This window comes from Chlamydotis macqueenii, chromosome 4 (assembly GCF_036417535.1).
Source record: "Chlamydotis macqueenii isolate bChlMac1 chromosome 4, bChlMac1.mat, whole genome shotgun sequence".
Taxonomy (NCBI): domain Eukaryota; kingdom Metazoa; phylum Chordata; class Aves; order Otidiformes; family Otididae; genus Chlamydotis; species Chlamydotis macqueenii.
The window spans coordinates 84344220-84371683 of NC_141559.1; the positions used below are offsets into that span (position 1 = coordinate 84344220).

General features: G+C 76.7%; 7 protein-coding genes across 7 annotated transcripts; 3 read left to right on the forward strand and 4 right to left on the reverse strand.

Moving 5' to 3' along the window:
* Positions 1-2: 2 nt before the first annotated feature.
* Positions 3-3613, reverse strand: RTKN (rhotekin; the record flags this gene model as incomplete). The annotated part of the gene is made up of 4 exons (XM_086747694.1): positions 3317-3613; positions 265-464; positions 119-180; positions 3-43 (listed from the first exon to the last, which is right to left on the reverse strand). Coding segments are annotated over exons 1-4 (408 nt in total), but the record flags the coding sequence as incomplete, so codon positions are not given.
* Positions 3614-5564: 1951 nt separating this feature from the next.
* INO80B (INO80 complex subunit B) lies at positions 5565-7348 on the forward strand. Its single transcript, XM_086747002.1, has 5 exons — positions 5565-5672; positions 5778-5964; positions 6081-6199; positions 6452-6633; positions 6824-7348. The coding sequence occupies exons 1-5, from the start codon at positions 5627-5629 to the stop codon at positions 7286-7288; spliced, it is 999 nt and encodes a 332-aa protein (XP_086603128.1). The 5' UTR covers positions 5565-5626; the 3' UTR covers positions 7289-7348.
* Positions 7349-8314: 966 nt separating this feature from the next.
* On the forward strand, positions 8315-10239 carry WBP1 (WW domain binding protein 1). The gene is given in 8 exon segments (XM_086747695.1): positions 8315-8411; positions 8590-8603; positions 8605-8690; positions 8764-8925; positions 9144-9329; positions 9332-9570; positions 9572-10105; positions 10168-10239. Coding segments are annotated over 8 exon segments (1362 nt in total). The 5' UTR covers positions 8315-8342.
* On the reverse strand, positions 10181-13454 carry MOGS (mannosyl-oligosaccharide glucosidase). The gene is given in 12 exon segments (XM_086747230.1): positions 10181-10459; positions 10461-10781; positions 10784-10867; positions 10869-11117; positions 11119-11205; positions 11207-11233; positions 11235-11318; positions 11320-11949; positions 11951-11993; positions 12483-12676; positions 12767-12990; positions 13115-13454. Coding segments are annotated over 12 exon segments (2466 nt in total). The 3' UTR covers positions 10181-10276.
* A 220-nt stretch (positions 13455-13674) lies between these two features.
* Positions 13675-17352, reverse strand: LOC147601084 (programmed cell death protein 4-like). Its single transcript, XM_086747696.1, has 11 exons — positions 17307-17352; positions 16087-16494; positions 15873-15970; positions 15669-15782; positions 14994-15215; positions 14817-14914; positions 14552-14666; positions 14340-14447; positions 14155-14265; positions 13936-14075; positions 13675-13846 (listed from the first exon to the last, which is right to left on the reverse strand). The coding sequence occupies exons 1-11, from the start codon at positions 17350-17352 to the stop codon at positions 13795-13797; spliced, it is 1512 nt and encodes a 503-aa protein (XP_086603822.1). The 3' UTR covers positions 13675-13794.
* Positions 17353-17634: 282 nt separating this feature from the next.
* Positions 17635-21783, reverse strand: CCDC142 (coiled-coil domain containing 142). Its single transcript, XM_086747697.1, is given in 15 exon segments — positions 17635-17872; positions 17949-18163; positions 18245-18422; positions 18504-18618; positions 18816-18968; positions 19076-19233; positions 19305-19469; positions 19550-19636; positions 19715-19738; positions 19741-20288; positions 20329-20396; positions 20399-20874; positions 20877-21125; positions 21208-21307; positions 21608-21783. Coding segments are annotated over 15 exon segments (2784 nt in total). The 5' UTR covers positions 21656-21783; the 3' UTR covers positions 17635-17672.
* A 129-nt stretch (positions 21784-21912) lies between these two features.
* Positions 21913-26681, forward strand: TTC31 (tetratricopeptide repeat domain 31). Its single transcript, XM_086747698.1, is given in 18 exon segments — positions 21913-22078; positions 22188-22249; positions 22333-22390; positions 22476-22732; positions 23136-23219; positions 23368-23433; positions 23571-23737; positions 23830-23962; positions 24047-24104; positions 24330-24420; positions 24503-24590; positions 24592-24645; positions 24784-24885; positions 24962-25049; positions 25209-25327; positions 25329-25546; positions 26005-26107; positions 26418-26681. Coding segments are annotated over 18 exon segments (1995 nt in total). The 5' UTR covers positions 21913-21957; the 3' UTR covers positions 26544-26681.
* Positions 26682-27464: the final 783 nt, after the last annotated feature.

Consider the following 27464-nt stretch of genomic DNA (forward strand, 5'->3'; position numbering starts at 1 on the left):
TTGAAGTACTCGGTGTCCTTCCACATCAGCGGGATGCGCAGGTCTGGGGCGGGGGGGAGCGAGGCGGTGAGAGGGGCGCTCTGACCGCCCCCCCGCCCCCCCCCGCCCCCGCCCGTACCTGAGACGCAGACGGTGCCGCGGCAGGGCAGGCGCTGGTCGGCGGGGCCGGCGTCCGAGGGGCTGCGGGGGGCAAGCGGGGCGGGGGCAGCTGCGGCGGGGGTCCCGCCCCCCCCCGCTCCCCCCCCCGCGCCCCCCCGCGCTCACCGCCGCGCCGCGCGCCGCAGCAGCTGCGCCTCCTTCCTGCGCTGCAGCTCGGCCGTGTAGGCCAGCACGCGCGCCGTGCAGAGCTGCAGCCCCTTGGCCGCCTCCAGCGCCTGCTCCCGCCGGCTGCAGGCCGCCAGCAGCTTGCAGGCCCCGTCCCGCAGCCGCAGCTCCCGCTCCATCTTCCGCTGGATCTCCGTGTCCTGCGGGGGGGCACGCCGAGGGGAGCGGGGGGGCGGGGGGCAGCGTCAGGGTAGGGGCAGCGTGGGGCTGGGGGCTGAGTGGGGCTGCATGGCGCTGGGGGCTGCACGGGGCTGGGGGCTGAGTGGGCTGCATGGGGCTGCACGGCGCTGGGGGCTGCACGGGGCTGGGGGCTGAGTGGGGCTGCATGGGGCTGCACGGCACTGGGGCTGCACGGGGCTGGGGGCTGAGTGGGGATGGGGGCTGCGTCAGGATAGGGGCAGCATGAGGCTGGGGGGCTGAGTGGGGCTGGGGGCTGCATGGGGCTGAGTGGGGCTGCATAGGGCTGCGTGGGGATGGGGGCTGCGTGGGGATGGGGGCTGCACAGGGATGGGGGCTGCATGGGGATGGGGGCTGCGAGGGGCTGGGGCTGCACGGGGCTGGGGGCTGCGTGGGGATGGGGGGCTGAGTGGGGCTGGGGCTGCACGGGGCTGGGGGCTGAGTGGGGATGGGGCTGCGTCAGGATAGGGGCAGCATGAGGCTGGGGGGCTGAGTGGGGCTGGGGGCTGCATGGGGCTGGGGGGCTGCATAGGGCTGGGGGCTGAGTGGGGCTGCATAGGGCTACGTGGGAATGGGGGCTGCACAGGGATGGGGGCTGCGTGGGGCTGGTGGCTCCGTGGGGCTGGGGGCTGAATGGGGCTGGGGGCTGCATGGGGCTGGGGGCTGAGTGGGGCTGCATAGGGCTGCGTGGGGCTGGGGCTGCACAGGGCTGGGGGCTGCACAGGGATGGGGGCTGCGAGGGGCTGGGGGCTGCGTAGGGCTGGGGGCTGAATGGGGCTGGGGGCTGCGAGGGGCTGGGGGCTGCATGGGGCTGGGGGCTGCGAGGGGCTGGGGGCTGCACCGGGCTGGTGGCTGTGTGGGGCTGGGGGCTGAGTGGGGCTGGGGGCTGCACGGGGCTGGGGGCTGCATGGGGATGGGGGCTGAGTGGGGCTGGGGGCTGCGAGGGGCTGGGGGCTGCATAGGGCTGGGGGCTGAGTGGGGATGGGGGCTGCACGGGGCTGGGGGCTGCACGGGGCTGGGGGCTGCATGGGGATGGGGGCTGAGTGGAGCTGGGGGCTGCATGGGGCTGGGGGGCTGCATAGGGCTGGGGGCTGTGGGGGATGGGGGCTGAGTGGGGATGGGGGCTGCACGGGGCTGGGGGCTGCACGGGGCTGGGGGCTGCGTGGGGATGGCTGCAGGGTCGGGGGGTGACCCCCCACCGTCAGTGCCTCCAGCCCCACATTGGTGCTGCCGCATCCCCCCGGGGCCACCCCAGCTCTGCACCCACGGGGGGGCCTGGCCGCAGGGGGGACCCCCGCCCATGCAGCCCCACAGCCCCGCTCCCCGTGGCCGCCGCTGCCACCCCCCGCCCACCCCAGCCCTCACCCCACAGCCACCCGCTAAACTCCCCGTGCGCGCCAGCCCCGTCCCGCTGCCCCCCACTGCCCCCGCCCAGCCCGCACGGGGGTCAGGCCCCCCATGGGGACAGCGTGTCCCACGGGTGTGCCACGCGCCCCACAGGTAAATCGCGTACCCCACGGCAGGGCCGTGTGCCCCACAGATTCGTCACGCGCCCCGCGGGGAACCACACGCCGCAGATAGACATCGTGCGCCCCACGGGGGAACGGCGCGCCCCACGGACACGCCGCACCCCACGGATGTGCCGCGTGCGTCCCCCAGATGTCCCAGATACATCGCGCACCCCTCGGGTGTGCCCCACGGCCCACGAAGGTATCGTGTACCCCACAGGGGAATCGCGTGCCCCACGGATACACCGCGCACCCCACGGATCTGCCGTGCATCCCCCAAACGAGCCACACGCCCCACAGATACATCGCGTGTCCCACGGGGGAACCACGCGCTCCACGGGTTTGCTATGTGTCCCCCAGATGTGCCACGCGCCCCACAGATACACCGTCACCCCGCCGGGGAACCACGCGCCCCACGGATACACCGTGTACCCCACAGATGTTGCACACACCCCACGGATACCTCCTGTGTCACACGGGGGAACCACGTGCCCCACGGATACATCACCCCACAGACGTGCCACACACCCCACGGATACATCGTGCACCCCACAGCGGAGCCCTGAGCCCCACAAATATGTGCGCCCCACAGATCCATCCCAGACCCCACGGATACACCACGCACCCCACGGATCTGCCCCACACCCCATGGGTCTGCTGTGTGTCCCCCAAATGTGCCACGTGCCCCGTGGATACATCGCCCCACAGATCTGCCAAGCACCCCACGGCACGGCCCCCTGCCCCACAAGTCCGTGCACCCCACGGATCCATCCCGGACCCCACGGATACACCACGCACCCCACGGATCTGCCCCACACCCCACGGGCTCTGCCACGCGTCCCCCAAATCTGCCACGCGCCCCACGGCCCCATCACCACGCCCCCCCCCCCGGCGCAGCCCCCTGCCCCACCAACACGCTCGCCCCACAGATTCCACCCCCACCCCTCACCACCCCCCCCCAACTCACTGCCGGTACCGGTTGCAGCTCCATTCCGGTACCGGCTGCTGCCTGCACCCCCCCACCCCCACGGAGCCGCAGTGACGTCACCACCTGCTATAAATAGCCCCAAAGCGGCTGGGAAAAGGGGGCGGGGGGGGCGGGGGGTTTATACCCCCATCCCGAGGTGGGACAGGGGGGGTGCTCCCCCCAAAAATGAGCGGGGAGCGCTGTTCACCCTCCCGGGACCCCCGGGACCCCCCCGGACCCCCGGACCCCGGGTTCCCCGGGGTCCGGGGGTCCGGGGGGATCCCGGGGGATCCCGAAATGGGGGAGGGGTGCGTGCTCCCCCCCCCCCCAAAATCCCTACCTGCAGGCTGAGGGCGATCTGGCGGATGTAGAGCATGTGGAGATCTTCCAGGATCCGCAGCTTCTCCCGCACCTGGAGGGGCTGCCCCCCGCCCCCCACCTCCATCGGGACACCCCCCACGCCCCCCCCCCGCCTCTTTACTGATTTTTATTTAATTTGGGGGGGGGGCGGGGGGGAGGGGGCGGCGGTTTCCCGCATCCAGCCCGCAGCCGGTCCCAGCGCATCCAGCGCCGTCGGGGATTTGGGTTGTGCCGCCCCTCCTCCCCCCCGTCTCGGTTTTGTTTCCCCTCCCACGGGTTTGGGGAGAGAAAAGGGCTCCTTTCATCCACACCCCCTCCCCCCCCCCCCGCACCCCCCGCAAAATTAAAAAAATAAAAAAAAAAATTAAGAAAAAAAAACCCCCAGGATCGGCCGCCCCCTCCCCGCGGAACAACCGGACACTGTGCGGGAAAGGGCAGCGGGGGCGGGGGTGAGGGGGCGGGACCGGGTGCCCCCTACCGGCCACGGGGGGTGCGGCAACGCGACCCCCTCCGTCCCCCACGAAGCCCCTCCCCCCCGTCCCGCCCGGTGCCTTCCGCCGGTTTCTCGGCTGCTCCGTGCGCCCCCCCACCCCCGGCCGTTCCCTCCGCCCGCACCGGGACCCCCCCCCGCGCCGGGAGCCCCTGCCCTGAGGGCGCCGGGACCCCCAAACACGCAGCCGGTACTGGGAGAACTGGAACCTCCCCCAAAAGTGCACCGGGACCCCCCCGAGGGCACTGGGACCCCCCACCCTGTGCAGCCGGCATCACTGGGACCCCCTGCTCCGAGGGCACCGAGACCCCCCGAGTGTCACTGGGACCCCCCAAATATGCAGCCGGTACTGGGGGAACTGGGACCCCCCCTGGAGTGCACTGGGACCCCCTGAGGGCACTGGGACCCCCCAAATATGCAGCCGGTACTGGGGGAACTGGGACCCCCCCTGGAGTGCACTGGGACCCCCTGAGGGCACCGAGACCCCCCGAGCGTGCGGCCGGTACTGGGGGAACTGGGAACCCCCAAACCTCGCCAGACCCCCCGAACGTGTGGCCGGTACTGGGGGAACTGGGAACCCCCAAATCCCGCCAGACCCCCCGAACGTGCGGCCGGTACTGGGAGAACTGGGAACCCCCAAATCTCGCCAGACCCCCCGAACGTGTGGCCGGTACTGGGGGAACTGGGAACCCCCAAATCCCGCCAGACCCCCCGAACGTGCGGCTGGTACTGGGAGAACTGGGAACCCCCAAATCCGCCAGACCCCCCGAACGTGCGGCCGGTACTGGGGGAACTGGGAACCCCCAAATCCGCCAGACCCCCCGAACGTGCGGCGGCACCAGGTGAACCCCCCCGTGCCTCGTGCCCGGCCGCGTGCCCACGGAGGGCGAGGGTCTCGCCCCGCCCCTCCCACGAGGGCCCGGCCGCGCTCCCCCCGCCGCCCGCGGGGTCCCGTGCTGGGCGCGCTGCCGGGGGCGCGGGCGGCGGTGCCGGGGGCGCGGGCGCAGCCCGCCGTGGCGGGGGCCGGCGCGGCGGGAAATGCCGGCCGGGCCGGTGGCGGCCGGCGCGGCCGGCGGGGCGAGGGCGGCGGGCGCCAGGAGGGCGCGGCCCGGGGCGGCGGCGGCGGCGCTGTACCTGCGCGGCGGCGGCCAGGAGGCCGAGGCGGCAGCGGCCGCGGCGGATCTCCATCTCCAGCGCCGAGCCGCGGGCCACCGTGTCCCGCCCGCGCTGGCCGCGGCACAGCATGGCGCACGGGGCCGCCGCGCCCGCCGGCCGCCCGCTCGGCTCCCGGCACGGGGCCAGCGCGGGCCCGGGACACCTGGCGCGAGGGCGGGACGGACTGGGACGCGCCGGGACGCGCCGGGCTGCACCAGGCCGCGATGGCGCGGGGCGCGGGCGGGGGCCGGGCCGGTACCGGGCGGCTCCTGGCGCGGCCGGGACAATGGGGGGCGCCGGGGCGGGGGGAGGGGGACACACGTGTTGGGGGGGGGAGGGGGGTTTCTGTCGCCTGCGTGTGTCCGCCCCTCCGGGCACGTGCTCTGCAGCGCACAGCTGGCGCGCTCCCGCGGGCCCGCGCGCTCCCGCGGGCCCCCTCTCCCTTACGGCACGCGCTGCCCGGGGAGGCGGTTTCCGCCCGGGCCGCGCTCCCCGCCCTGCCCGCTTCAAAGATGGCGGCGGCGGCGCCGCGGCCCCTCCCCTCCTGCCCGCCCACACCGGATGTGCTGCGCCGCGCCGGGCGGAAGTGGGTCCGCCCGGAATTGGTTCCCCCGCACGGCGGGACGCCAGCACCGGCGGCGCCGGATGAGCAAGGCCTGGCGGCGCGGCAGGATGGAGGGCGGCGAGCACGGTGAGGGGGGGCGGGGGTCGCAGCCGCGGTCCCGCCGGGGCCGGGGCCGGGGCCGGGGCCGATGTCCGGTCCCGCGGGCCGCGCTGACCGTCGTGTCCCCCGCAGGGGAGGAGGCCGAGGCGGGCGGCGGGCACGGCTCGCACAAGAAGAAGCACAAGAAGCACAAGAAGAAGCACAAGAAGAAGCACCACCACGAGGCGGCCGGGCCGCCCCCCGCCCCGGGCCCCGACCCGCGCAAGCCCCAGCTGAAGCTGAAGATCAAGCTGGGGGGGCAGATCCTGGGCACCAAGAGGTGAGGGGGGCCCGAGGGGGCTCGGCCGGTCCCCTCCGGGCCCCACGGGCACCGGGGTCCTGCCCTGGGCGCGTCTCCCCGCGCCGGGGCCCGGCCTCAGCGCGCTCTCCCCGCAGCGTGCCCACCTTCACGGTGGTGCCCCAGGCGCCGCGCTCGCCCTCCCCGCTGATGGTGGTGGACGAGGAAGAGGAGCCCACGGAGGGGGTGCCCATCGAGCAGTACCGGGCCTGGCTGGGTGAGCGGCGGGGCGGGCCGTCCGGGAGGGTGGCCTGAGGGGGCCCTGAGGGGCTGCAGCGGGAGGGGACCCTGCGGGGATGCTCCATTCCCGCTCAGCGGCTGTGGGAGCAGCCGGGGCCCTGCGGGGGGGCGGGGGGGCTCCTGCGCGCTGGCCCTGCTGCCGTCACAGCTTCGGGGCTGCTGGGACCCCGGGATGGGGGAAGCCCCCCCACTTGCCCCGTGACTCCTCCTCCCCCGCCGCCCGGCCCAGATGAGGACAGCAACCTGGACCCCTCGCCCCTGCCCGACCTGGACTCGGAGAGCTGCTTTCCCGCCCGCGAGGAGGAGGAGGAGGAGGAAGAGCGCTGGCTCGACGCCCTGGAGAAGGGCGAGCTGGACGACAACGGGGAGCTCAAGAAGGAGGTGGACGAGTCCCTGCTGACGGCTCGGCAGGTGAGGGGGGCCGGGGGAGGGCGCGCAGCCGCTGGGGGCGGGGGTCCGAGGGGCGCGGGGGCTGCGGGGCTGGCGGCCGCGGCACCGGGCCGGCTCTGCTGCCCACTGGGCTGAGGTGGGGTGCGGCACAGCCCCGGGAGGGGCGGGAGGGGCAGGCCGGGCTGTGACGCTGCCCCCCGCGCCCCCGCAGAAAGCCCTCCTGCACAAGCAGCAGAGCCAGCCGCTGCTGGAGCTGCCCATGGGCTACAAGGCGAAGGAGCTGACGGAGGAGATGCTGGTGAAGCGGGAGGAGCGGGCTCGCAAGCGGCGCCTGCAGGCGGCCAAGAAGGCGGAGGAGAACAAGAACCAGACCATCGAGCGCCTGACCAAGACCAACAAGGCCAAGGTGAAGACGCTGCGGGAGCGCAAGGCCAAGCAGGCCCCCTGCCCCGTGGTGCACTACTGCAACGCCGCCGACCGCATCACCGTCTCCTTCCCGCCGGGCATGGCGCTGCCGCTGCCGCCCGCCCCGGCCCCCGCCGCGCCCCTGCCCGTCCTCTGCGCCGTGGCCGGCTGCTCCAACCGCAAGCGCTACTCCTGCTCCCGCACGGGCCGGCCCCTCTGCAGCCTGGCCTGCTACCGCAGGAACCTCTGCCTGCAGGAGGCCGCGGCCTAGGCCGGGGGGCCGTGGGGTACGGGGGGCGCCGGGGGAACCGGCCCCAGCACCATGGACCGAGGCGGCTGTGGGGGGGGACTGGGGGGGTCCTGGGGCGGTGGGGATTTCGGGGGCAGTGGGGGGTTCCGGGCAGGGCCCGGTGGTGCCGCTGCCCGGTGCCGCGGAGCTGATTAAAGGCTGTTGGTGAAGCAGCGGGTGTGGGTCTGTCGGGGTGGGGTGGGGGACAGCCCGACCCCCGCCCCCCGGGAGCGCCATGGTACAGCCCGACCTCCCCCACCGGGAGGACCATGGTACAACCCAATCCCCCTCCCCCACCACCGGGGGGGAATGGTACAGCCCGACCTCCCCCACCGGGAGGACAATGGCACAGCCCAACGCCCCCCAGTGGGAGGACCGTGGTATAGCCCACCCTCCACCCCCCCCCGTGTGCCATGGTACGGCCCGGCGCGGCCATCTCGGGGGCGGGGCATCGGGGAGCGCCCAGGGGCGGGGCCCGTTGGCTGGGGCTCCGCCCAGCAAGAGAGCGGCGGCGCTGGTTGGTCGGCCGCCCCGCCAATCGCGCGCCCAGGCCGTGCCTGCGCCTGCCCCGGGGGCGGCTGCGCCCGTCCGCTGGGCGCGGAGCGAGGCCGGCGTTGGCCGGCGTCGCCGTCAGTCAGGGCCGAGGGGGCGGGGCTCCGTCTCCGGTTGGTGGCGGCGGCCGCCAATCGCGGCGGGGCGGGGCTCGGTCCCTTTGTCTCTGTTGTTGGGCGTGAGACGCGGGCAGACGGCGCCCGATTGGGCGGGGGCAGGGCGGCGGCGGCGCCCCCGATTGGCGGGCGGCCGCGGGGCGGCGGCCGATTGGGCGGCGGCGGCGGCAGGGGGCGGGGCGGGAGCTTCGTCCCGGGCGCGATGGCGGCGGCGGAGGCTGCGGCCCCGGGCGGCGGCGGCGGCGGCGGCGGCCGGGATGGGGGGCGGCGGGGGCGGCGGCAGCGGGGGGGCAGCGGCTGCTGCTGCGGGCGGCGGGGGCCGGGGCGGCCGAGCGGGCGCGGGGCCCGGGCGCGCTGTAGGCCGCGCCATGGAGCGGCCCGGGAGCGGCGGCGGCGAGGGGGCCTGGGCCGCGCTGCTGGGCCGGCAGCAGCAGCAGGTACGGGCCGGGGCCAGGGGCCGGGGGCGCGGGGGCGGGGGGGGGGCGCGGGGCCGGGGCGGGGGGGGGGCGCGGGGCCGGGGCCGCGGGCGGGAGGGGGCGCGGGGCCGGGGCCGGGGCCGCGGGGCGGGGGGGGGCCGGGGCCGGGGCCGGGCTGACGGCGCGGCTGTGCCCGCAGGCCCGGGAGCTGTGCCGGGGTGAACAACCGGCCCTACGTCTGCGAGAGCGGGCACTGCTGCGGGGAGAGCGGCTGCTGCACCTACTACTACGAGCTGTGGTGTGAGTGCGGGGCGGGCCGCGGGCGGGCCCCGCCGCGGGCCGCGCCGACCCCGCCGCGCTCCGCTCCCCGCAGGGTTCTGGCTGCTCTGGACCATCCTCATCCTCTTCAGCTGCTGCTGCGCCTACCGGCACCGCCGCGCCAAGCTGCGCCTGCAGCAGCAGCAGCGGCAGCGGGAGATCAACCTCATCGCCTACCACGGTGCCTGCAACTACCCCGCCTCCATGATGGACCTCCGTGAGCGCCCCCCGCGCCCCCGCCGGCCGTGCCGCCCTTCTGCCCGTCCCAGCCCCTCTCTTGTCCCCCTCGGCTCCCCGCGTCCTCCCCCCGCCCCTCTTCTCCCCCTCCCCCGGCCCCGCTCCCCCCCCCAGCTCTGTCCCGGCCGCGCTGCGCGCTCGGGGTCTCTCCCCAGGGGCCCAGGCTCCTGCCCTGACCCCGCGCCCCCCGCCCCGCAGGGATGCTGGCGTCCTTCAAGCTGCCCGCCTACGAGGAGGTGGCCCACCGGCCCAGCACGCCGCCGCCGCCGTACAGCGCCATCCTGGCCCAGCTGAGCGGGCCCCGCGGCCGGCCCGGCTCCGGCAGCCTGACGCTGTCGCCCAGCTCGGAGAACTCCAGCAGCTGCTCCTGCGAGTCCAGCTGCGCCACTCCCCCAGCAGCACCTCGCTCTCGGCGCGGGCCACGGACGAGACGGAGCGCAGCGGGCCAGCACGCCCAGCGAGGAGGGGCGGCACCAGCAGCTCCGGCACCGGCGCCAGCTGGGAGCTGCCCCCCGAGGAGGCGCCGGCGCGCGGGGCGCCCCACAAGCACGCGCTCTTCTCCTCCACTGTGGACTTCTTCGAGGCCGACTGCCACCCCTGCTCCGACATCGAGGAGGGCGAGGAGGAGGAAGGCGCCGCGGCCCGGGAGGAAGGCGGGCAGCGGCGGCGAGCATTTCCGGCACCGGCGCCTGACGGGGGACTCGGGCATCGAGGTGGGGCGCTGCCCGGAGGAGGAGGAGGGCGAGGGGCGCCCACCTGCTGGGCAAGGCCGGCCCCCGCGCCCCCGCCGCGCTGCGGGCTGCCGGGCCAGGGGGGCGGCGAGGGGCCGGCTCCCCCGCGCTGCCCGTCTGAGTCCGAGCCCGTCCTGCGGCCCCAGGGCCCCGGCACGGACGGGCGGCGTTTTGGCAGGGGCCGCCGCTGCCCCCCGCTGCCGGGGGCTTGGGGCGGTGCCCTTGGGGTCTGGACTCTGGCTGTGGAGCCCCCCCCACCCCGTCGTGTCTGGTCCCTCGTGCTGGGCCCCGCTGGAGCCCCCTCCCCTCCGAACTGCTCCCGGGGGTCCCCGTCACTGCCGGGGGACGGGGGGCTCGTGTGGCGTCCCCCCACCATTAAAGAGCTGTGGAGTTACGCCGGCCTCGCGCCTGCTGGGGGGCAGCACCGGGGTGCGTGGGGCAGGGGACCCCCGCGGTGGGGGGGGGGGACGCAGGCGCGACCCCCGAGACAGGCAGCGACAGCCACGGCGGCGGAGGTTTATTTTTGGGGAGACGTTGGGCTCGGCGCCTCCACCCGCACCTGAGAAAGCCGGGCCGCGGCGGGCCCGTGGCGGCGCGCCCCTAGTAGTCCTCGGCCATGGCCAGCACGACCAGCGCGGACCAGCCGGCGAAGGGGCGGCAGCCCTGCCCGCGGCCGCTGCGGTCGCTGTACTGCTCCCAGAGGAAGCCGCTCTCGGCGTGCTGCCGGTACACGTTGCCCACCAGGTTGTGGCGCAGCTCGCGGTACATGGCGGCCGCGCGCTCCCCGCTGCGGGCCCTCGGCCTGGGCGTAGCCGCGCAGCGCCCGCAGCGCCAGGTAGTTGATGTTGACCCAGACGGGCCCGCGCCAGTACGGGGGGTCGTGCTGCGTGTTGCGCCGCATGTAGAGCGGGCTGTCGGCGGCCAGCGAGCGCAGCCCGAAGGGCGTCCAGAGCCGCCGCTCGTCGCGCATGGCGTCCAGCACCGCCGGCAGCCGCGGCGAGTCGGGCCGCAGCAGCTGCAGCAGCAGCGGGAAGAGGCTGACGTAGCCCAGCGCCGCCACGAAGCGCGGCCGCGGCGCCTCCCGCACCTCCCGCACCAGCTGGGGGGGCCGGGGGGGGGCCGGCCGGGCGCCGCCGCCGCCGCCCGCCGCCAGCGCAGCCCCACGTCGGCGCTGTGGTTGCCGTAGTCGGCGGAAGGCGCCCAGCTCGGGCGCCCAGTGCAGTCGCTCCAGCAGACCGTTGTCGCTGAGCGCGCGCTCCATGGCGCGGTAGGGCGCGGCCGGCTCGCCCAGCCGCTCGGCCGCCTCGGCCAGCACGCGGGAGGCCAGCGCCATCCAGCAGCGCAGGTCCAGGTGCCGCTCCTCGGGCGAGGGGTGCGAGGCGCGCGGGTAGTCGTCCAGCCCCGACGCCAGCGTCTTGGCGTTGAGGAAGAGCTCGGGGGCGCGCGTCGCGGCCGCGCCAGCGGAAGGTGAGGGGCAGCGGCCCGGCCTGCGTGCGGTTGAGCCAGGCGTACCAGGCGCGCAGGCGGGGGGAAGAGGCGGCGCAGGTAGGGCGCGGGGCGCGGCGGGCAGCAGGCGCTGCAGGGCCAGCAGCAGCGTGGGGGGGTTGGCGGTCTCGCTGCGCTGCAGCAGGAACTCGGGGGGGCACGCGGGCGCGCGCCTCCTCCCCCAGGATCTGCTCCCGCGGGATCCAGCCCTCGGCGTTCATCAGGTCCAGCCAGTGCGCGATCACCTCGCGGCTCAGCGCCGCGTCCCAGCGCGCCAGCAGCAGCTGGTGGAAGCCCTCGTCCCAGAGGAAGCCGCGCGGGAAGAAGGAGCGGGAGGGCACGGCGGTGAAGAGCGCGGCCTCGGGGCCGGGCACGGGGCGCTCCTGCAGCGGCGACTGCACCAGCGAGCGCCCGTGGAAGTAGCCGAGCCCCCCCAGCAGCTCGCTGAGGGCGGCCTGCGCGAAGCGCTGCTGCGGCGGGGGGAAGCCCTTGCGCGCCAGCCCGAAGGTCTCCTCGAAGCGCCGCTCGAAGGCGGCCGCGTGCCGCGCCAGCGCCGCCGACAGCGCGCGCCCCGCCAGCCGGCCGGGCCGGCCCGCCGCGCTGCCCGACTCGAAGGCCACCTCCGCCGTCCCCGGCGCCTCCAGCGTCACCTGGTGCAGCAGCAGGCGCCCGCGCGCCGCCTCCCCCGGCAGCCCCCGGAAGGCGTCGACGGCGAAGAAGCGGCGGCGCGGCGCTCCCGGCGGGGCGAAGACGAAGCGGTTGCTCAGGCTGCTGCGCACCGCCTCCGTTCAGCAGGTGCAGCCCCGGGCTCGCCGCGTCCAGGTAGTGGTAGCTGCGGGGAGAGAGGGCGTCGGGCACGGGGACAAATGGGGGCCGAACGGGGGGACGCGGGGCGGGGACGATGCGGAATGAACCCCGGAACAAACGGGGCAAGCACGGGGGCCAAATGGGGCACAAACTGGGAACAAACCGAGCGGGATGGGGGGACGCAGAGAGCAGACGGGGAACGAACGGTGGGCAGACGGGGAGCAAACTGGGGAAGGGCGACGGGGAACGAACGGGGGAAACGAGAGGGAACGGGGGGGGAAGGACGGGAACGAATCGGGGACGGGGCGAGGAAGACGGGGAACGAGCTGGGGACCAAACGGGACGGAGATCGAATGGGGAACAAACTGAGGGGGACAAACTGCAGGCAGGCAGGAACAAACCAGGGAGGGGGGTGGGAAAGGAACGGGGAACGAGCGCGGGGGGACGGGGATCAAACTGGGGGGACGACCGGGGAAGAAGGCGGAGGGCCAGGGCGGGGGCCGCGGCGAAGCACCTGGCGTATTTGGGGTCCTCCCCGTTCTCGGCCGTGGGGGGGAGGAAGGTGAGGGTGAAGCGCCCCAGCTCCTCCGTCGTCCCCGTCACGGCCGCCAGCCGCGTCCCGTTCTCCAGGTGTGGCTCCAGCGTCCCCTGCCCGTCCGTGGCGACGTAGAAGAAGAGGGAGAGGAGCGGAGCCGGGCCGCCCGTGCCCTGTGGAGGAAGATGAGGGGGGAGGAAAACGCGTGAGGAAGAGCGGGGCGGCCCGGCGTCGCGTCTCCCGCCGCCCCCCCGTCTCCTCACCTCCCTCCGCGCGATGACGCGCCAGCTCCAATCCCCTCCGTGTTCCCCTCCGGGCCGTTTAACGAATTCCGTTTTCAGCACCAACTCCCCGTCCCGAATCTCCTGCGTCCCGAAATTCTCCCCGTCGTGCATCAGCCAGCCGTAGCGCGACACGGCCGGGTCGCTTTGCTCGCAGGTGTGGCGCAAGCTGCCGCCTCCTTCCTTTTGCTGGAGCCACATCAGGCCTGGGGGGAGCCCGGTGAGGGGGTTCAGCCTCCGTTTTTCGGGCGGGAGCGGGGGCAGGCCGGGCCCCGGGGCAGGGCTTTGCCCTGCCCCGGCCTGCCCCACGCTCCCGCCCCTGGCCCTTACCGGTAACGAGAGCCCGCGGGCTGCGCGTCTTCATCCCGAAGAAGACGTGAGGCCGGTAAGTGCCCCAGAAACGGCTGGGCGAGGCGAGAGGCCCGGTAGAACCGGGGAGGAGCGCGGGGGGAGCGGGGTGCGGGGTAACCAAGCGGGAGGCCTCGCTCCACCGGTTCCATTCCGCCAGGCCCAGCCCCAGAGCAACCGCCGCCGCCACCGCCGCCGTGATCAGCAGCACCGCCCCCCGGCCGCGGCCCCGGCCCCGGCTCGGCTCCCGCGCCCCGCGCTCCCGCCGCGCCCCGCGCTCCCGGGGCCCTTCCCCGCCGCGCCGCCGCCGCTCGCCCGCCATGGCCCCAGGACGCGCCGCTGACGTCATCACAGCGCGACGGCGGCGAAAGGAGAGCGGCGGCGCCGCGGTGGGGCGAGGCGGCGCTGCGCCCCCTGGCGGGCGGGAGGACAAACAGCAGGGTGTGGGTCCTCCGAGCGACCCTCGCCCACGCCAAACCCGGCCCCGAGGGGAAAGGACCCCCCCCCGAGCGCCCCCCCACACACAGGCCAGGCGCAGCACGTCCGCGGAAGCCGCTTTATTCCGCCCCTCGGTCGGCCCCACAGCCCGGCGGGGGTCCCGGGCGCGGGGCAGCGGCGGGGGGGACGCGGCAGCCCCCAGCCCGCGGCCGGCAGCGCCCTGCTCACGGCTTCAGCGCTCCCCCGTCGCCCTCGCTCACGAAGCGCTTCCGGCCCCTGCGGGACGAGGAGCAGGAGGATGAGGACGAGGAGGAAGACGGGGAGCCCCCCGCCCGGCCCCCCGCGCCCGGCCCCCCGCGCCCGACCTGGCGGGGCAGGCGTCGCGCAGCGCCCTGGTGATGACGCCGCGGTCGAAGCAGAGCTCCACCAGCCGCTCCAGGAGCACGTGCGCCAGCGGCGCGTCCAGGCTGATGTCCCCCAGCTCCTCGTAGACGCGCCGGAAGCCCTGGGCGACGAGGGGGACGCGGAGAGCGGCGTCAGCCCCGGGGGTGGGCTGCCCCCCGCCGCCCGTGCCCCGCGCTCACCCGGTTCATCTGGTCCAGCGTCACCAGCCCCGTCTCCCACAGCACCTTCAGCAGCGTCACCATCATGGCCACCGGCCCCTCCGCGCCGCCCTCCAGCACCATCACCACCGCCTGCGGGCGGCGGGCGTCAGCGCGGCCGCGGGGTCCCGGCCCCAGGGGGTCCCGGCCCCCCGCCCGGCCCTCACCTCGTACACCAGCTCGTGGTGGAAGTGCGGCACCTCCAGCTCGCGCAGGCACTGCTCGGCCTCCGCCACCTCCCCGGAGAGCAGGTACTCCCGCAGCAGCAGGTTCATCTGCCCAGAGCGGGGCGTGGGGGGCACCGGGGCTGCGGTCACGTCCCGGGGGACGCGCCCGGGGCGGGGCTGGGAGCGGGACCGGGGGGCAACTGGCCGCTCACCTCCTTGACGAGGTGCTTGACGGGGCGCTGGCCGCCCCCCACGCCCCAGACGTTGTCCAGCCGGTTGACGTCGCGCTTGATGCGCAGCAGGACGGCGGCGCGGTCCAGGGCGGCCCTGCGGGAGAGGCGGGTGAGGGCGGCGCGGCCGTGGTGGCGGTGATGCCGTGGCCGTGGCGGTGATGCCGTGGCCGTGGCGGCGCGGCCGTGGCGGTGCGGCGGTGATGCCGTGGCCGTGGCGGCGCGGCTGCCGCGGCGCGGCGCTCACCTGGCGTGCTCGCAGTCCACGCGCCCCTTGTAGCGCTCCAGGAAGTCCAGGGGCAGCGCGTGGTCGGCCACCGCCCGGGCGATGAACTGCCCCAGCATCTGGGGACGCGGCGTCAGTACCCGCCGCACCCGCGCCCCCCGGCCACCCCCCGCCGCGCCCGCGTCCCCCCCCCGGCACCTGGGGGGCCTCGGGGGTGTCGAGGATGAGGTCGGGCAGGTCGCGCAGCATCTTGTCGAAGGCCCAGGCGATGTCCTCGGGGGCCGCGACGCGGCCCACCAGCTCGGCGAGCAGGCGCGAGGTCAGCTCGCGGTGGCTGGCCTTGCCCTCCAGCGCCAGGGCCACCGCCAGCGAGGGCACCGCGTGCCGCCGGCCGCCCAGGTTCAGCCCCCGCAGCAGCTCCTGCGCCCGGCACGTCAGCCCCGCCGCCCGCGAGGGCCCCCCGCCCCGCACCAGCCTGCCCCCCGCCGCCGCGGGACCCCCAGCCCCGCCCCGAGACCCTGCCCCAGCCCTGAGGGTCCGCACGGGCGAGGGGCCCCCGGCCTCGCCCAGGGACAGCCCCCGGACCCCAGGGACCCCCTTTCTCTGCCCCCCCACCACCGAGGGACCCCCCTGCCCCTTCCCGAAGGGTCCCCACCAGCAATGGACCCCCAGCCCCTCCTTGGGGGACCGTGCCCCAGCCCTGAGGGTCCGTGTCACCGAGGGGCGCCGTCCCCCCGCCTGGGGACCCTGCCCCACACCCGTTCCGTTCCCAGGAGCCCCCCCATTTCTCCCTAAGGCCCCAGCCCCATCCCCGAGGGTCCGCGTCACCGAGGGGCCCTGTCCCCCCGCCCGCGGACCCCCGCTCGCACGCACCATGACCTCGCCGGTGTCCCCGTGCTCGAAGTACTCCAGCACCATGGGCTGCACGTTCTTCTCCAGCTCCCCCTCCTCCAGCTCGGGCACCACGGTGGCGTAGACCGTGTCCCCCTGCGGCGACGGGACGGTGGCGGCCCTGTCCTGCCGCCCGCTGGGCCCCCGCGGGGGCCGCCCGCGAGGCCGGGGGGGCCGGGGCCGTACCTGCGCCGCCTCGTCGTAGTTGGGGTCGCGGGCGTCGGGCTCCTGGTAGCTGTAGACCACGCCCGGGGCGCCCCACACGCCCTTGCCCCCCGCGCCGCCTGCAGCGGGGACGCGCGGGGTGAGCGGGGGGCAGTGGGGACCCCCGGGCGGGGGCGCTGGGACGGAGCCCAGCGCCGCGGGGGGGTCCCAGCCCCGCGGGGGGGTCGCCCCTCACCCTTCTTGGGCAGCCCGCGGCCCTTTCCCGCGCGGGACCTGCGGTCGTGGGCCCTGCCCTTGGGGCTGCCGGGCTCGGGGCCGGGCTCGGCGCCCTCGCTCTGCGACTCGCGGGCCGCGTCCCGGGACGAGGTGCGCCGCAGCCGCCGCTTGGCCTTGGCCTTCAGCCGCGCCTCGTGCAGCAGCTTCTCCTGGGGGGTCCAGGCGCGGGGGTCCCCGGCCCCCAGCAGCCCCTCGTCCCCGTCCTCCTCCTCCTCCGCGGCCGCCGGGGAGGGGCCCTGCGCACCACGGGCGCCGTCACCGGGGCCCCCGCCTCCCCCCGGCCCCCCGGGACCCCCACCACGCACCCCTGGCCTCCTCTGGGCCCCCCGTGGACCCCCAGCCTCCACCACGACCCTCACAGAACCCCCTACCGTGGACCCCCAGCCTCACCCAGGACCCCCGTGAACCCCTCCCAAGTGCCCCCGGCCTCCCCCCGGACCCCCATAGACCCCTGGTCCCCCCCAGTCTCCCCAGGACCCCCACCATGCCCCCCTGGCCTCCCCCGGGACCCACGTGGGACGCCCGTTGTGCACCCCCCTGAGCTCTGCGGGACCCCCGTGGACCCCAGCCTCTCCCTGCGCCTCCACAGACCCCTGTCCTCCCCTGGGACCCCCAAGGAACCCCCCCCCCACGGACCCTCAGCCTCCACGGGGCCCCCCATGGACCACTGGTCTCCCCGTGACCCCCCACCATGTACCCCAGCCTCCTCTGGGAACCCAGGGACCACCCAGGACCCCCCCAGGACCCCCCCACCATGCACCCCCAGCCCCCTCTGAGAACCCAGGGACCCCCCAGGACCCCCCACCATGCACCCCCAGCCCCCTCTGAGAACCCAGGGACCCCCCAGGACCCCCCACCATGCACCCCAGCCTCCTCTGGGAACCCAGGGACCACCCAGGACCCCCCCACCATGCACCCCCAGCCCCTCTGAGACCCAGGGACCCCCCAGGACCCCCCACCACACACCCCCAGCCCCCTCTGGGAACCCAGGACCCCCCAGGACCCCCCTCATGCACCCCCAGCCTCCTCTTGGACCCCTCCAAGTGCCCCCCAGCCTCCCCCAGGACCCCCCCCAGCCTCCCCCCGTCCCGCACAGCCCCACCGCCCCCCCCCGCCGCAGCCCCCAGTTACAGCGGGGGGGGGGTGTGGGGGGGGGGTTCCGATCCCGGTGCCCGTCACTCGCCGTGGCGAAGGGGCCGGGGGCCGCGGCGGCGGGGACGGACATGGCGAGCGGCACCGGGACCGGGAAGGGGGGGGGGGGGCTCCACGCTCCGGCCGTCACCGCCTGGTGACGGAAGTGACCGGGAACGGCGGAATCATGGGAGCAGTAGTCGCTCCCGGGGTTTCGGTAATCCTGGCCCGCGACCCCCCCCTCGCACGGGGCGGCGGGCTTCGGCGGCGGCCGTACGGCCGCCGCCGAAGCCCGCCGCCCCGTGCGAGGGGGGGGTCGCGGGCCGGAGCGAGCCCACCCGCAAGCGAAACCGTAAACGGAGACAAACACGGAGACCCCGCTTCGGCCTGGCTTTATTGCCGCCGCGCGTGCGGTCAGGCGTCGGGGCCGTTGCCGGCGCAGGGTAGGCCGGGCACGCGCCAGCGCCGAGCGCGGTGCAGCCGTAAGGAAAGCCACTGCTGCTGGCTGCCCCCCGGCTCGGGGGTCTCGTTCCGTAACGGAGCGGGGGCGGTGGGGGGCGTCTCCAGGGCGTCCGGCTCGCCCGGTTCCTGCGGGTGGGCGCCGTCGTCCGAACCTGGGTGGGGGAGACGGGGGTCAGGGACCCCCCCCCCCGCCGCCCCGTCCGCGCCGCCCGTCCCCCGCCGTGACTCACAGCAGCGGCGCAGGGGGGTGCCAGGGCCGGGGGGCCGCGGCGGGCGCCCCGCCGGGTTGCTGGAGGAGGCAGAGGATGGCCCCGTCCATCTGCCGGAAGACGCGGAGGGCGAGCAGCGAGCGCCGCGTTTCGGGGGCCAGCCCGGAGCGCTCCGAGCCCACCAGCTCCCGCACCAGCTCGAAATCCTGCCGCAGCTGCAGGGCTCCCCGCAGGCTGGGGGGGGGGGGGGAGGGGCTCAGCGCGGCCGGCCCCCGCGTCCCCCGTCGCCGCGCCGGCCGCCCGTGGGCCGCATACCTGAACTTGATGCGGCGCGCCAGGATGTGATCCATCCAGGCCTCCAGGAAGGCCGTGGTGACGCGGGCCAGCGCGGGCGCCTGCGCGTCGCGGGGCAGCAGCTGGGCGCCCTGCAGCACCTGGCCCAGCACCGCCTGCGCCGCCGCCGCCGCGTAGGCGCTGGGAGAGCTGGGCGGCTCTGGGGGAGCCGGGGTGGCGGGTGAGACGGGGAGCGGCGCTCAGCCTGCCCCGGCCCCCCGCGCCGCGCCGCCGTACCCACCCGCCCGCGGGCCGGGGCGCCAGTGCCGGCCCAGCGGCATCGTCTGCGCGAAGATCTGCGCCGACACGCGCCTGCAGTCGCTGGACAGCATCCGCAGCACGTCCCCCGAGAACAGCTGGGGACGGGGGGGCACGCGGTGGGGGCTCGCTGCGCCCCCCCGCCGGCCCCGCCCACCCGGGGCACGGCCGGCGGGACCCTCGCCGCGCGGCACCGCGTGGCACGGCACCGCATGGCACCGCACGGCACCGCGTGGCACCGCATGGCACAGCGTGGCACCGCGTGGCACCGCACGGCACGGCGGCGGGGCCGTACCTGGATGCTGGCGGCCGCGGCGCAGATGTGCCGGCACAGCTGGCGCTCCCAGTGGGACGGGGGCGCGGGGGGCGGCGGGGGGGGCGGCCCCGGGCTCCGGGAAGGCCCCCGCTCACCCAGCTCCGCCAGCCCGTCCGTCTCGGCCTTCAGCAGCTGCAGGGCAGAGGGGCGAGGAACACTGCCCCACGGCCGGCCCCGGCCCCACGGCCGGCCCCACGGGCTGCCCCGCGGCCGCCCCAGCCCCCGCCGCCCCCCGGTACCTGCAGGTCCCCCTGGGTGAGCAGCAGGAACTGGGGCAGGGCCCAGGCGGCCAGGTAGCGGCGGGCGCGGCCCACCAGCCAGGCGCGGGCGGCCTGCGCCGTGGCTGCGCAGCAGCCCAGCAGCCGCAGGCGCGGGCAGGGCGGGGGCGCGGGGCGGCCTGGGGGGTGCAGGGAGTCAGGGGGGCGGGGGGCGGCGCAGGGGGCGCCCCGGCCCCCGGCCCCCACTCACCGGGCGGGCGGGCGGGCAGGGCCCGCAGGCAGCGCAGGGCGAAGGCCAGGGCGGGGTACAGCCGCTGCAGGAGCTGCGCCGTGCGGCTCCGCGCCGGCCCCCCCGGCGGCGCCGGCTCCGCCGAGCACCTGTCCGACAGGGCCGAGCCCAGGGCGCGGGCAAAGCCTGGGGGGCCGCGGTCAGCGCCCCCGGCCAGCATCGCGCACCCCACACCCCACACCGCGCCCCGCGCCCCGCATCCGTACCTCGCTCCCAGCTGCGGACGGCGCCGCGGCACAGCAGGCGCAGGCAGAGCCGCCCCAGCTCCTCCTCGCACTCGGGGGGCACGCGGGCTGCGGGGGGACGGCGCGTGAGGGACCCCGGGGGGCCGCTCCCCCGCACCGCCGCCCCCTGCCCCGGCCCCCACGTACCGCGGGCGAGGGCGCGGCTCAGCTCCAGGCGGCGGCGGCGGCCCCGTGCGCCCCGCGGTGCGGCGGCCCCAGGCTGTGCCCCAGCGCATCGCCCGCCGCCCCCCAGGACAGGGCACGGTACTGGGTGCGCAGGGCCTCGGCCCCCGGCGCGCGGGACGCGTCCCAGCACCGCGCCGAGCTCCAGCCCGCAGAGCTCGCGCCCGCGGGGGGCTCGGGGGGCTCCGCCGCCGGCTGCTCCTGCTGGGGCCCGTGCGGGACACGGTGGCAGAGGCCGGGGGTGGCCCCCAGCGCCCCCAGCACCAGGCCCATCAGCTCCTCGTCCTCCCTGCACAGCGCCCGCAGCTCCCCCGCCAGCCCCAGCGGCTGCCCCGGCCCGGGGGGCTCCGCGTCCAGCGCCGCGCCGCGCTCCGGGGGCCAAGGCACCGCCGCGTCCTCCCAGCGGACGCCGGCCGCCCCGCCGCCCCCGTCCCGCGGCCGCAGCAGGGGCTGGAGCCGCTCGGCCGCCAGCCGGCCCCGCTCGGCCGCCAGCACCCCCAGCACCCTGCCCGCGGAGAAGGCGCGGGGGCCGGCGCCCCTCGTCCCCCGCGGCCCCCGGCGATGCCGGCGAGGCCAGCTCCAGGCGCAGGTCGCCCACCACCTGGCCGTAGATCTCCAGGCCCTGGAAGAGGTCGGAGAGCAGCGCCGGGGGACGGCGGCGGGGCCGGCCCGCGCCAGCCCCCACAGCCGCGCCTCGACGTGGCGCTCAGCCAGCCGCGCGGCGTGCAGCGCCAGCAGCAGCAGCGCCCGCCGCATGTGGGCCACCGAGGCGTGCCTGCGCAGCAGCAGCGGCCGCAGCCACGCGTCGCCCCGCATCCGCCGCCGCAGCCCGCTCCAGTGGCCGGCGTGCGTCCGCAGCTCCCGGCACAGCCCCCGCAGCGGGCGGGCGGCCCCCGGCTCCCCCGCCGGCGGCACCGGCCGCTCCGCCAGCGCCAGGAGCCGGCGGAGGAAGTCGGAGGCGGCCTTCAGGCGGCGGCCGTAGTCGCGGGCCAGGCGGAGGTGGTGGCGGTGCTGCAGCAGGGCGTGCAGGGCGGCGCCGCGCTCGGCCACGCGCGGGTGGGCGGGGTGGTAGGAGAAGGCGGCGGCGTGGCCGTCGCCGGCTTGAGGGCGCACGCGGCCCCGGAGGTCTCGGTGCGAGGGTCCTCCCAGACGCAGAGGCAGCGGCGCAGCCCCAGGAAGCTCTGCTCCAGCGCGGCCAGGAGGGCCGGGCTCTCCTCCTCCTCCTCCTCCTCCTCCTCCTCCTCCTCGCCGCTGTCGCAGCCGCGCTGGCGGGGCCGGGGGGGCAGCAGGCGCTGCAGGCCGGGGCTGACGCAGCTGCGCAGCATGGCCTCTGCCTTCTGCAGGGAGCGCGCCAGGCCGCCCCGCGAGCCGCCGCCTGCGGGCGCAGGGACCCTCGCTGTGGGTCACGCGCTAATTACACCCTAATTCGTCACCGTCACCCCCCCCCAGCCCCTCACCCGTCTCGGCCGCTCCATCCCCCGGGGCGGGCAGGGCGGGCCGGGCCGCGGCGAGGAAGAGGAGGAGGCCGCTCAGACCGGTGCCGTCGCCTTCGTCCACCTGCGAGGGACCGGGCCGGGGCGGGGGGGGACACGGGTCAGCACCTCCCAAAATGTGTAGGGGGCGTGGCTAAGGAGTGAAGGGGCGTGGTTTTTTGGGAGATGGGGCGTGGCCTGAGCAATATGCCCTCCCCACGTTGTCAAGGAGACGCCGAGCGGCCTTGGGCCCGGTGCCGCCCGCCGGCCGGGAGCCGCCGAACGGCGGCTCCCGGCCTGGCGGGCGGCACCGGGCCCAAGGCCCAGGCGTTGTCCCCGGTTTTGAGGACAACGTCACCCTCTCCCGAGCGTCGGCAGCTCTCACCTGCAGGCCCAGCTCCCCGCCGCGACGCTCAGGGCCGCCGTCCTCCATGCTGGGCCATCCCCGGGGCGGCGGGAGGAAATAGATAGGCTTAGGCCGCGCCCGCCCGCGTTAATCCGCTCGGTGCGGGCCTTGCGGGCCGCCGTCTTGCCCGCACCCGGTATGGCGGCCGGGCGGCTTCGGTCGGTGCTGTGCCCTACTTCCTGTAGGTGGCTTGCCCTACTTCCGGTCGGCGCGGTGCCCGCGACATGCCCTACTTCCGGTGGGTGCGGCGCCCTACTTCCGGTTGGCGACATGCCCGACTTCCGGCGCGTCCGGTAGCGGCGGCGCCAGCGGCCCGGTGGGGGGGGGGGATGCGGGGGTCGGGCGGGACCCGGGACCCGGCCGGGCCGGGCCCGGGCGCCTCCAGGTTCGGGGCCGCCCCCGCCACCTGTCCCTGGGGCTGCGTGCTCGGCCCCGGCGGCTGGAGCGGCGGTACGGGGCGGAGCGGGGAGGCGGGGAGCGGGGCCGCGGGGTCCCGCCGCGGCGGGGCCGGGTTTCGGTTTCGTTTCCGACGGCTGAGGCCCCGCTCCGCCCTCCGCAGCGCCTTTCTGTCCGCGCCACCGCCTGCCCGCCGCCGCCGAGGCCGAGCGCAGCCGGTGGCAGGTACGTGGGGGCCGGGGCGCGGCGGGGCCTGGGCCCGGGGTGCCGCTCCGGTGCCGCCGCTCCAGCTCCCGGTGCCGCCGCAGGCCGCCCCCCAGCCTCCCAGCAGCGCGATCGGCGTGGCCCGGGACGCCTTCGTCCCCGGTGAGTCGGGATGGGGATGGCGAGGAGGAGGGGTTACCCCGGGGGGCCGGAGCTGCCGCTGACGGCCCCGGTGCTCCCCGCGCAGGGCCCGGGCTTCTGGTACTGCCCGGGCGGCCGGAGGGGTCCAGCGAGGAGGAGGATGAGGAGGAGGAGGAGCAGGAGTGGATCGGCTTCAGGCAGCGCTGGGACGTTTCCAGCGAGGACGGCGACCCCCCCTACGGCTTCTACCGGTTCCGGGACGCCCTCCTGCGCCGGGAGCCCCCGGCCGCCCGCGCCCCCAGCGCGCTCGAGGTGAAGATGCACCGGCTGCCCGCACCCTGGGGACACCGGCTCACGGCCGAGGTGAGGGGCACCCCTGCCCGCCCGCCGCCGCTCCGCTCCCCCGCGGTGCCCCCCGCCGCATCCCTCCGCTCCCTCTCATCCTGCCAGCTCCGCGGGGGCGCGGGGGCACCGACCCGGGGGTGCAGGGACGCGGGTGCACCGACCCGGGGGCGCGGGGGTTCAGGGGCACCGGACCCGGGGGTGCAGGGACGCGGGGGTTCAGGGGCGCCGACCCGGCGGTGCAGGGACGCGGGTGCACTGACCCTGGGGTGCGGGGGTTTGGGGGCACTGACCCGGGGGTGCGAGGAGGCGGGGGCACTGACGCGGGGGTTCGGGGGCAGCGGCCCCAGGGCTCGGTGTGCCAGGCCATCCCGCTGTCCCGGCTGCAGCGCGGGGCCGGGCGCTCATGGCGTTGCTCCCCCAGGAAGCGGAGAGGAACGCGCGGGAGCTGGTGGCGGAGGAGGAGCGGATGAAGAGGAAGGCGGAGAAGAAGAAGCTGAAGAAGAAGGTGAGCACACCCCACCGGGGCTTCGCTCTGCCAGCCCCCGGCACCTCCTCCCCCCGGCCTTGCTGTCCCCCTGGGGGCAGCCCCTCTCGGGGCGAGGGGTCTGCGCGGTTCTGCCTGGCGCGCGCTCACGGCGTTCTCCACTTTCCAGAAGCAGAAAGACCGGAAGAAACGAGAAAAATTGGGCCAGGAGCTGAAAAAGCAAGCGGGAGGGCGAGTCGGTGGGTGGCCGCACCAGCCCCGGCCTGGCCACGGACGCCGTGGGTCTGTGCGGGTGGGACGCTGCGGGGAGAGGGGTGGGCGGGCAGCACCGCTGCGCCGGCTGCCGTCTCCCCTCCTGCGCTCTCCTTCCAGAGCCCCTCGTCCCCGAGCAGCGCTGCGGGCGCTGGGCCCCCCGGGAGCGGCGATGCTGAGGAGGGGGAGGGCTGGCCGGCCCCCAGCCCCTCCCCGCGCCCCGGGGACCGCGCAGCCTCCTCGGGAGAGGAGGGAGGCGGCCGGGAGGCCAGGGCGGAGGAGATGGAGGTGAGGGCTGGCGGCGCGGGGTCTGCGCTGCGCGGGGTCTGCCCCGGGACGGGCCTGGGGCTCTGCCCGCCTGCCCCCCTGCCGCCCCCAGGGACGAGCTGGACCTGAGCTGCACCTTCGTCGTCAAAGCTCGGCAGAAGGCGGGCGTGCGGCTGCCGGCGCCGGGGAAGGAGAGGCCGCCCAGGCCGGACGACGCGGAGCCGGGCAGGAGGACGCCGGGGAAGGTGAGTGGGAGCCCGCGGGGCCCGGGGGGGGCCTGCCCGCGCCACGGGCACCCCAGCCCCCGCTGCCCCCTGCCCGCCCCGCAGGCGCCCCAGCCCGAGCCCCTGGACGCCAGCGCGGTGCAGCAGAGCCTGGTTCTGGCAGGTCAGTGCCTCGGGCCGCCCGCGCCGCGAGGGACGGGGGCGGGCTGCGCACTGTCCCCCAGGCGCGTTTCCCTCCGGCTGGGCGACGGCGGAGCCAGTGTCCGCTGGGCGTCCCCGCTCCCCTCTGCTCGTCCCCGGCAGGCGCCCACGTCCCGCTGCGGGCAGGGGTGCAGCTCCGCTCCCCGGCCGCGCTGGGGGTCGGCAGCGCGCGACGCTCTCCCCGCAGGCCGCGGCGTTGAGGCGGCGCAGCGGGGCCGCTACGGCGAGGCGGTGCAGGCCTTCACCGCGGCCGCGAAGCTGAACCCCAGGGAGCACCGGTGAGCGAGGGGCTGCGGAGCCGCCTTCCCGGGGCGGGGGGGCCGCAGGGCCTGGGCGGCAGCGACCCCGCGCTCCCCGCAGGCTCTTCGGGAACCGCTCCTACTGCTACGAGAAGCTGCGGCGCTACGAGGAGGCGCTCGGGGACGCGCAGCTGGCGCTGGGGCTCCAGCCCGGGCTGGCCCAAGGGCTTCTTCCGCAAGGGCAAGGCGCTGCGGGGGCTGGAGGTACGGGGGGCCGTGGGGTGCCAGCGGGGCCGGGCAGAGCCCGGCGTGGGGTGGAGCGGGGCTGTGGGGTGCCGAGGGGGGCCAGGCGGGGGGCTGACGCGGGCAGCACGTGCTCAGACCGCTCTCTGCCGCGCCCAGCGCTACGCCGAGGCCGCCAGCGCCTTCGAGGAGCTGCTGCGCCTGGACGGCGCCAACGCTGAGGCGGCCGTGCAGCTGCAGGCCTGCCGGGCCCTGCTGACGGTGAGGCCCGACCCTGCCGCCCCCGTCCCTGCCGCCCCGCTGCCGCCCCGTGGAGCCTGACCTCCTCTCCCTGCAGCAGAGCAGCCCCCGAAGCCAGAGCAGCCCGGGGGGGGTCCCGCTGTCCCCGTCCCTGCCGGAGGCCGGGGAGCCGCCGCCTCCCTCGGGTAAGGGGCCGGGCGCGCGCGTTGCTTGGAGCTGCGGGCAGGGTGGGGGGTCGAGGGGCGCGGGGGCCCCTCGAGGGGGTCAGGGCGATGCCGGCGCCGGGATGCAGCCGGTGCTGCGCTGGCCCGCGGGGCCGGCTGAGCCCGTCGCTGCCTCGGCAGGGGAGTGGGCGAGCGGGAGCGGCCGGGACGCGGACGCCGGCGGCTTCGTGACGGCGGGGAGCGCCAGGAGCCAGGCCCGGCCCGCGGCCAGCAACCAGCGGACGCTGCCGCCCACCATCCCGCCAGGTGGGGCCGGGGCTGGGGGCCGGGCGGTCCCGTGTCCGGCTGGCACGGGGGCTGGCGCGTGCTGGGGGCGGCGGGCAGAGTGCCTGTGGGGCAGGGGGTCCCGGGACGGAGGCGGTGAGCCGGGTGCGGTTCGGCAGGGACTGCTACCCGCTCTGGGTGGGGAACGTCACTGCCAGGATCAGCGCGGAGCTGCTGCAGCGCTGCTTCAGCCGGTGAGCGTGGCCGGGGCTCGGCCCCCCGCGTCCCCGTCCCCCCGCGTCCCCGTCCCCCCGCGTCCCCGTCCCCCTGCGTCCCCCATCGCCCCCGCGTCCCTGTGCCCCTGCGTCCCCGTCACCCCGCGTCCCTGTGCCCCCGCGTCCCTGTGCCCCTGCGTCCCTGTCCCCCTGCGTCCCCATCGCCCCCGCGTCCCCATCGCCCCCGCGTCCCCGTCCCCCCGCGTCCCCGTCCCCCCGCGTCCCCGTCCCCCCGCGTCCCCGTCCCCCTGCGCGTCCCTGTCCCCCTGCGTCCCCGTCCCCCTGCGTCCCCGTCCCCCCGCGTCCCCATCGCCCCCGCGTCCCTGTGCCCCTGCGTCCCTGTGCCCCTGCGTCCCCGTCCCCCCGCGTCCCCGTCCCCCCACGTCCCGTCCCGGGAGGGGGCGCAGGGGTCTGGGGGTGCTGACGCTGCAGCCCAGCTTTGGGGAGATCCGCTTCATCCGCGTGCTGCCGAAGCGGCGCTGCGCCTTCGTCAACTACGTGCGGAAGAAGGCGGCGGAGGCGGCGTACGCAGCCATGCAGGTGGGCTGGGAGGGGCACCGCGCCGTGAGGAGGGGGCGGCGGGCGGGGGCCACGGGAGGTGGGGGTGCCCGTCCCAGGCTCGGCCCCCTCCCGCCCTCTTTCCTCCCTGCCCCCCGGGCTCGGCTCGGCTCGGCTCAGCTCCTTGTCTCCCTTTTTTTCTCCCCCCCCTTCCTTTTCTCACCTTTCTCCCATTTTTCTCCCTTTTTTGCCCGCTTTTTTTCCTCCTCCTTCCTCATTTTTCCCCCTTTCTTTCCCCCTTGTCTCCCCCCTTTTTTCCCATCCCCCCCGCTTTTTTCCCGTTTCTCCCCAGGACGCGGAGCTGGAGGGCAGCAGGCTGGCGCTGCAGCTCAAGCACCCCTCCCACGCCACCCCGGCCCCCCGGCAGCACCCGGAGCCCCCCGGTGCCGTGGGTCCCCCCCCCAGGGACCTCCTCTAGCAGGGGGTGGGGGGTCCCCAGCCTACAGCAGCGCGGGCGGACCCCGCGCGTGGCTGCCCGCCCTGCCCTTCTGCGGGGCGGGGGGCGGCTGCAGGAGCCCCGCTCCCCCTGCACCGGGGTCCCGCGCCCTCCCTGTGCCTTGTCCCCCTCCGGGGTGGGGGTCCCCCCCAGCGGCTGTGCCTTGTGGGGGTCGGGGGGCTGCGGCCGGGCCCGTGGCGCCGGAGGCCCCTGTGGGTCGGTGCCCCCCTCCCCGCGATTTGTACCTCGTCGGGGTTTTTAATAAAAGCGAGCGCCGGCGGCGGCTGCTTGTCCCCCCTCGCTCCCCCCCATCCCGGGGGTCCCAGCAGCGGGGGCTGTGCAGCGCTGCCCCCCGCGTGCGGCTGCGGGGTGAATTGGATTAATATGCAAATGGGCGGGGGGCGCGGGAGCCCGCGGGTAATTAATCACTGCTTACGGAAACGAGCGCCAGCAGCGGAGGGCGGCGGGGAACGCGGGGAGTTCGTCAGCCGGAAAATTTGGAGGGGTTGGGGGGGGCGGGGATGGGGGATTGAGCCGGGCAGAGCCCCCCCATGGCACTGGGCCGGGAGTCCCCGGCTGGGGGGTGGCGGGGGGCGGCGGTGCGCGTGCCGTGGCGATAACGCGTGCCATGGCGATAACGTGTGCCGTGGCCATAACGCGTGCCATGGCGATAACGTGTGCCGTGGCGGTGCGTGTGCCGTGGCGATAACGCGTGCCGTGGCGGTGCGTGTGCCGTGGCGATAACGCGTGCTGTGGCGATGCGCGTGCTGTGGCGATGCGCGTGCTGTGGCGGTGCGTGTGCCGTGGCGATAACGCGTGCCGTGGCGATGCGCGTGCCGTGGCGGTGCGCGTGCCGTGGCGATGCGCGTGCCGTGGCGATAACGCGTGCCGTGGCCATAACGT

Excerpts from the sequence above, each read along its gene's own strand:
- INO80B (XM_086747002.1), top strand. The coding sequence starts at position 5,627 with ATGAGCAAGGCCTGGCGGCGCGGCAGGATGGAGGGCGGCGAGCACG. Across the intron at positions 6,200-6,451 it reads GCAGTACCGGGCCTGGCTGG|ATGAGGACAGCAACCTGGAC; the intron begins GTGAGCGGCGGG and ends CGCCCGGCCCAG. Across the intron at positions 6,634-6,823 it reads CCCTGCTGACGGCTCGGCAG|AAAGCCCTCCTGCACAAGCA; the intron begins GTGAGGGGGGCC and ends GCGCCCCCGCAG.
- LOC147601084 (XM_086747696.1), bottom strand. The coding sequence starts at position 17,352 with ATGTCCGTCCCCGCCGCCGCGGCCCCCGGCCCCTTCGCCACGGCGA. Across the intron at positions 15,783-15,872 it reads ACTACGACGAGGCGGCGCAG|GGGGACACGGTCTACGCCAC; the intron begins GTACGGCCCCGG and ends CCGTCGCCGCAG. Across the intron at positions 14,448-14,551 it reads TCAAGCACCTCGTCAAGGAG|ATGAACCTGCTGCTGCGGGA; the intron begins GTGAGCGGCCAG and ends CGCTCTGGGCAG.